The sequence below is a fragment of the Prorops nasuta genome, unplaced genomic scaffold (assembly GCF_024137725.1).
Source record: "Prorops nasuta isolate Cenicafe-Biocafe unplaced genomic scaffold, Cenicafe_Pnas_1.2 PNAS00011, whole genome shotgun sequence".
Classification (NCBI taxonomy): Eukaryota; Metazoa; Arthropoda; class Insecta; order Hymenoptera; family Bethylidae; genus Prorops; species Prorops nasuta.
In genome coordinates this window covers 5,341,218-5,348,212 of record NW_027116808.1, presented here as the reverse complement: position 1 = coordinate 5,348,212, position 6,995 = coordinate 5,341,218, and the positions used below count along the sequence as shown (strand labels likewise).

General features: G+C 34.9%; 1 protein-coding gene across 1 annotated transcript; it reads left to right on the top strand.

The window, feature by feature from the left end:
- The first annotated feature begins 188 nt into the window (after positions 1–188).
- LOC136777279 (uncharacterized) lies at positions 189–846 on the top strand. Its single transcript, XM_066733447.1, has 4 exons — positions 189–239; positions 340–432; positions 517–618; positions 677–846. The coding sequence occupies exons 2-4, from the start codon at positions 345–347 to the stop codon at positions 844–846; spliced, it is 360 nt and encodes a 119-aa protein (XP_066589544.1). The 5' UTR covers positions 189–239; positions 340–344.
- The last annotated feature ends 6,149 nt before the right edge of the window (positions 847–6,995 follow it).

Genomic DNA, 6,995 nt, shown 5'->3' with positions numbered 1-6,995 from the left:
CTATAGTCTAATCACAGGAAATCTACTGTGAGTGCATAATCTATTAAAAATTAAACTTTGCAACTGCATAGGCTATAGTGTGTTTCGTTTCAAAGATGTCCGACACCAATAAAGACGTTGAAAATGCAAGTTCCAAGTTTTATTTAATATTTCTTATGTTTAATTACAAACAATTAAATAAATGACTAATTTATGCCTTTTGTAATTACAGCAGCTGCTAGCAGACGTGGAATGGGATGGTATGTAGCTAATTAATATAAATTAAATAAGTAGTTTTAATAATGCATGCACGTGGTTATAATGCTAAATTAATATTAATAATATAATAATTATTTTCAGAGCCAATGCCAGGGCCATCATCCCGAGTCGAAAGGGGGCGGCTAATTCTGCCCATCCCCCCAACCCAACCGATGGCGCAAGAAGTTAATAATGGTAAGTACAAAAAATTGTTAAAAAATAAAATTAAATTAAATAAATAAAAATAAAATAATAATAATATTTCTATTTGTTCAACAGCGCCGAGGCCAACCATGCCACCACGACCACCGACACCGCCGCTACCAACACCACCAACCCCACCACCTCCACAAGGGGTAGACGCCACGGGTCAAGACAATTGTAAGTAATTCAATAGTATTAATAAATAAAGGTTTTTTTAATTAATGTATTATTTCAGGTGGGCGACAACAACAGCGGTCCCACAGGCCGCGATGGTGGAGGCGCAATGACGCGGCTTTCACCAATATTGCCAAAATGATTGGCAAGTTGGCCAATGAGGCCTATGGCCAAGGGAGAAGGGGAGGGCGAGGGCCAGGACGTGGCCGTGGCCAACGGCAAGGCCAATAAAAAAATCTTTTTTAAATTTTTTAAAATAAAAATTTTTAATAAATATTTATAACTATAATTATTGTTCATTATTATATTAAAAAACCTTTCATATTCCTTTTTCCACCTTTCGTATTCCTTTTATCCACTTTTCATATTCCTATATCCACCTTTCGTATTCCTATTTCCACCTTTCGTATTTCTATTTCCACCTTTCATATTCCTATTTCCACCTTTCGTATTCCTTTTTCCATCTTTTCATAGATATAACATAGAAGCATTTCTAAATCGTAGTTCTGTTTTAACTAAAATAACATTGTTTCTAATATCCTTCGAATAGTTCTCAATAAAAAATATGCCAAATAGTACTCAATGGAAATTTTTTCAGGAATCGTATGCACTTCATCCAAAACCATAATACCCCATTGCTGTTCTGTAACCATTCCATTGTTTGTACAGCCTCCCAACAACGTTGCTGTGTATGTATGATCATGGAAAATGTTGTAACTAAGATACTATAGCCCATTGGCTTCTCTTTTCCTTCACTAGTAAACAGATATAACATCCAGTCATCAGCAGTTGACCACATTTGAACTTGCTGCTTCCATTGCTCAACCAAAACTCTGTTTTCCAGCACTACTTGGTAACACTATCTTCTTTATCTATTTTATTTTAAAAGTAGTAATATTTTCTGGAACTGTAACTGATTCCTCTGTAACTTCAGTAGAACCTTTTGGTGCTTGCATTTTTCCAAGAATTGTTATAGCATTTGGCACTGGTATGACGTCAAATCAGAGCTGCATACAAGGAATATATTTTATTTATAACCTGAAATAAAATCCCACAAAGTACCACCGAACATTAAAGCTTAATATATTTTTCATTACAGTATTACTTACCTGATAATCTTGCTTACTCCTTCATGTTTCTCCCTTAAATTATCAGTAGTTCTGATTATATTACACTATTATCACAACCGATTGATTGGTATAAAAATGTTAAGGTTATGCCGGTAAACCTTACAATTCAATTGACAGTTAACAGAATCGCCATATTAGTTATGGATTATATCGATTATTTAGTCGTCGAGTTAGTAAAAATGACGTCATTTTCTTTAGCGGTTAACTTCAGCCCGAGACATACATTCTGGTTGGAGAAGATGACGAAGAAGAATCTTAATTTTTGATATATATATAGCTAACAGAGTATGATATCTCTGGATTGCGTGAACCGATTTTGATGTTCATGGGCTCAAATAAAAGCTTGTTCCAAACCATTTCAAGAAAAGCTTTACTGAAATCATGACAGTGTATCATTCATGGAGAAAATTCGATTTAAAAATTGAGACGGCCAAACTTGCTGTATAAGATACAGTAGTGCCTCAACGGCGGTATAGATACGCCTATACCTACTTTTATGTACTTGCCGTCGAGACACTACCGTGTCTCTTGATTACGGGAATGTTACATTTGTAAATCGGTGTATTACCATTGAAACGCCTATGTGGTGTTGAATATAACTAATTGCATGTTGTACTATATTAATTGTTTGCGTATAAATTAGTTAAAATATCACATTATTCAAAATATAATTGCATTCTACATATATATAGTAAATATCACATTTTTTTTGAGATTTTTAATATGAGTAGGATCCTCGGAAAAAATTAGACTCACATTTTGTTACAATTGACTCCGGTTTCTCCTATATATTTTATTTTTTTAATGCTTATAAAAAACCTTTTTCTATGTGTAGACAACTGAGGACAAGCAGAAGAACATGTCTCTAATATGGGGAAAAATAGTACAGAAGAAGCAGGTAAGATAACAAAAGTACACAAAATATACAGGTTATAATATATTACTAACCAAAGAATTTAATTAAATCATTTATTCCTATTTGATTAAACATTGCATATTTTCTCAAATCACGTGAAATCTTTGACCCAATCTTTTACCTTCAATATTTTGTATGTAATCAAAATGATTCTGAATCACACTTAAAAATTTATTCCGAAAAACCGTATGGCAGTCTAAAGGTTATACGTCATGGTTCTCGTTACTTTGAAGCAATTATATTTACAATAATTTCAAAGCTAATTTAATTACAATGTTTATTTAAAATTCAACAAGTTGACACAATTAGGCATTTATTAATTTATTTATGTTCGTTTGCTTTGCAGAATTTAACAGAATTCTAAAACACCTGCTGGATATGGAAGAAGTGGTTAATCCACAATAATGTATTCAGTAGAGCTCTAGACTATTTTGTCAGATTGTAACGCGCGATCTTCGAGGAGAGGTTTTTCTGATCAAATAAATAAGCACATTTAAACAACCGACCAAAACCAAAATTAATATATTATGATTCTTGGTGCTTAATATACAAATTTAACAAATAAACTATTTATACTGGCTTCTATCGCCAAGGTCTCTTCCGACAGCCTGTACAGGAAATCTGTACGTATTAGGCCGTTTATCGACGCAATTACTAAATTTAAATAAATTTAATACGCGGTGCTTCTGGGCTCATTCAATTCTTTCTATTTCTCTGTTTTCTGAATTCTTGGGCGCCAGGCCCACTATGGGCCACCCGAATAGCCCACTAGTCGCTCGAAGCACGTTTCTCACTTTTTCCGGTTTCCTGGTGACTCTAACCTCTCTGGGCCGCCTGAGTGCCGAACCCTATGTACTAGCCGATTTTAAACGATCTCTAACCGCACTTCTATCCTAAGAGAAGCAATATTCTGACGATTCTGTACAATGAAAACGAACGATCATACAGCAGTAATTAGAGAATAAAAGAAAAACCGAATTTATATACAAGCTTCCTAACTTGTACATTGTATACTCAAATCTTTGCAATTACATCTTTTCTTACAAGAAGTCTTTCTTTCTCTCAGATTTGCACAATTTCAGGAAGGTTCTCCTTGTAGTAACTTTTCAAATACTCTTAAGCATTCACTGTAAGAGATAACACAATCCACTTATTGTTTATTTGATGCGAATCACTAAATCTTCAAGATTTCTAAATGCCTGCTCAATGCCTTCGTCAAGTTGATAAGTTGAATAGTCTTTGCTTCACTATCTTTTACAAGCTCCTAATAGAAGCAATATTCAGACGAATCTATACAATGAAAACGAACGCTCGTACAGTAGTAACTAAAGAATAAAAGAAAAACGGAATTTATATATAACCATTCCTAATTTCTACATTATATACTCAAATCTTTGGAATTACCTCTTTTCTTACAAGAAGCCTTTCTTTCTCTCAAATTTGCATAATTTCAGGAAGGTTCTTCTTGTAGTAACTATTTAAATACTCTTAAGCTTTCAGTTCCGGAGATAACACATAACCCACGTATTTTTCAATTTGATGCTAATGAATTAATTTTTAAGATTTCTGAATGGCTCTTGGTATTTTTGGTAGTTTTCATGAAGTTGATGGAAGTCTGTTCAAATCTTTTCTTTACCGTCTTTCATGGGCTCCTATAGGCCCGACGCAAGATGGAAAAATTCAGGGCTAGAAACCTAAGAATTCGCAACCAAAAAAGCAGTGATCATTTTAAATAGATTACAATTCCACGTAAAAATGGTAAATTACCATATAACTTATCTAGTTTTTCTTCAGAGTATTTTCATTTCAAGCTCCCGAACATGAAAATTGCATTTTTAGTTTCGAATTTTTAGGTTTCCAGCCTTGCATTTGCGAACGTTACCAAAGTTTCAGGGGCCGGTGTAATGTGGAAAAATTCAGGGCTAGAAATCTCAGAATTTGAAGACAAAAAAACAGTTTTTATATTCGGGAACTTGAAATGTGAAGACACTCTGAAGTAAAATTAGATAAATTATATGATAATTTACCAATTTTATGTGAAATTGCCATCTATTTAGACAGATCACTGTTGTTTTTACTTCGAATTCTTAGGTTTCCAGCACTGCATTTGGGAACGTTTCACCGACCCATAGCAATGTTATTTGACTATAGCACTTATTATACATTATCATAATTAATAAAAGTGTAGATTATTAAATTTTAATGATTATTTTAACTTATTTGCTTCTATTATTCATTATAAATATCATTTTACTCAATTAAACTCAGTGATCACGTTTAATAATTAAATTAAATGGAAAGCTGCAATTTTACTATAGTTGAAATTGCTATAGTCTAATTACAGAAAATCTATTGTGAGTGCATAATAATCTATTAAAAATTAAACATTGCAACTGCATAGGCTGTAGTGCGGTTCTTTTTAAAGATGTCCGACGCTAGCAAGCATGTAGAAAATGTAGGTTCTTAATTTTATTTAATGTTTCTTATGTTTAATTAAAAAGAAATAAATAAGTTACTAATTTATGCTTGTTGTAATTACAGCAGCTGCTAGCAGACGAAGAATGGGATGGTATGTAGCTAATTAATACAAATTAAATAAGTACTTTATGAATGCATGCATGTGGTTACAATGTTAGATTAATATTATTATTTTAATAATTATTGTTAGAGCCAATGCCAAGATCTGTAACAAGGCAAATACTATTGCCTTGCTACATAATTTATTTTCGATTTAAATCTGCACATATAAATGAGTTTGCTTTCGATCCCGGGTGGCGGCGCTGTGCACGCGTGCACAGCTTCCACGCTCGCCTGGGCGAGCGCAAAACTTTAGGCGGACACACTAAAATTAACTGTCACCAAGACAAGACTTCTGTCGAGGAAGGAAAGAAACTTTGGCAAAGAAGAAACATTTGCCCATGTAAGTGGAAGCTGGATTGCCTTAGACACTACTGGAAGGAAGGACGGATCATGGGAGGAATCTTCTATTTATGAGAGAGTTACCCTGGCTCCAGTCCCGACACTGTCCATCCTAACCTACCAATTGATAATGCTGTACATGATCTACTTAAGTATTGCTTGATTGTTCTCATTACATGGAGGTAAGCGTTGTGGCCCCAGAAAGGACCCAACGTCTCACTATTAATATTTCTTCACAAATTAAATAATGACTCCAGTGTGAGCAAGGCATAGTAGGTCTAGTAGATAATGGAGTCACTCTGACTTCAGTCATAGGAGTCAGATTAAAGTCAATTTCCTTGCTTCAGTTAATCCTAATAGTTTATATATAGAAGAAGAATCTCTCTAATTATAAATAATTAAGTTTGAGACGTATCAACCTGTTTAATGGCAGAATTAGGCTTTAAAGCCACATATTTATATTCTAATCTTTTTCTTTACTCATACACTTGTACATAGTTTGTTACCATAAAGTACCTTTAGACTAGGTGTTAAAATTATATTTTTGATAAAATATTGTTAATGGATTGGTGCACAACTACATTGAAAAGAGAGTGTAAGAGACTCCGTTAGAGAACCCTAGTCACTTAATTTTTCTGGTAGTGATTTAAATATTGACGGACCTGGCTACGCCTTGCTTGATCTGGTGTTACCTTTTTTTTGCTTGTGCCTTTTATATTTCCTGCAGGAATAGTGCAGCAAGTAATTAGGTTCTTGAAGGGCTAGCGTTAGAAGAATTGAGAGAGAGTCTCCTGTCCAGTTATACTTATCCCACAAAGAACAAGCTTCGCTTGTAAAAAAAGGCGGCCAGTACATTAATCGTCTAGCCTGAATAATATAATAAAATAAAATATTCGAATTAAAAAAATGAGTGAAATCCAAATGTTAGGCAAGTATACAGGGTGTTTCACGTAAGGCGCCCCAGCTCGAAATGAGGACTCAGAGCACATGGTGGGGGCAGATGCATCTAATTGGCTGCGGAGGGAGAGAGAAGGAATAACGTGTAACAAGGCAAATTCTCTTGCTTTGATACATAATTTATTTCTGATTTAAAACGCCGCGCGTAAATGAGTTTGCTCTCGATCCCGGGTGGCGGCGCTGTGCACGCGTGCACAGCTGCCGCGATCGCCTGGTCGAGCGGAGCCTTAGGCGCAGATACACCATTTTCACCCGTCATCGGGACAGGACGCTTTTTGGAAGATCCAAGGAAGGACTCGATCAGGTTCGGATACCCATGTAAGTGGACCACGGACCAGGATTTGATATACTAAGAAGGAAGGAAGGATGGTAGACAGGATATTGGGAACTGTCAGGAGATTCATTGGGGACTTCAACTCCATCCATTCATCCTAACCTATCAATTGAATCTGCTGTGC

Bases quoted from the DNA above. Each gene is read 5' to 3' on its own strand.
- LOC136777279 (XM_066733447.1), top strand. From the start codon at position 345: ATGCCAGGGCCATCATCCCGAGTCGAAAGGGGGCGGCTAATTCTGCCC. The intron at 433-516 runs GTAAGTACAAAA...TTTGTTCAACAG, and splicing joins GGCGCAAGAAGTTAATAATG to CGCCGAGGCCAACCATGCCA. The intron at 619-676 runs GTAAGTAATTCA...GTATTATTTCAG, and splicing joins CGCCACGGGTCAAGACAATT to GTGGGCGACAACAACAGCGG.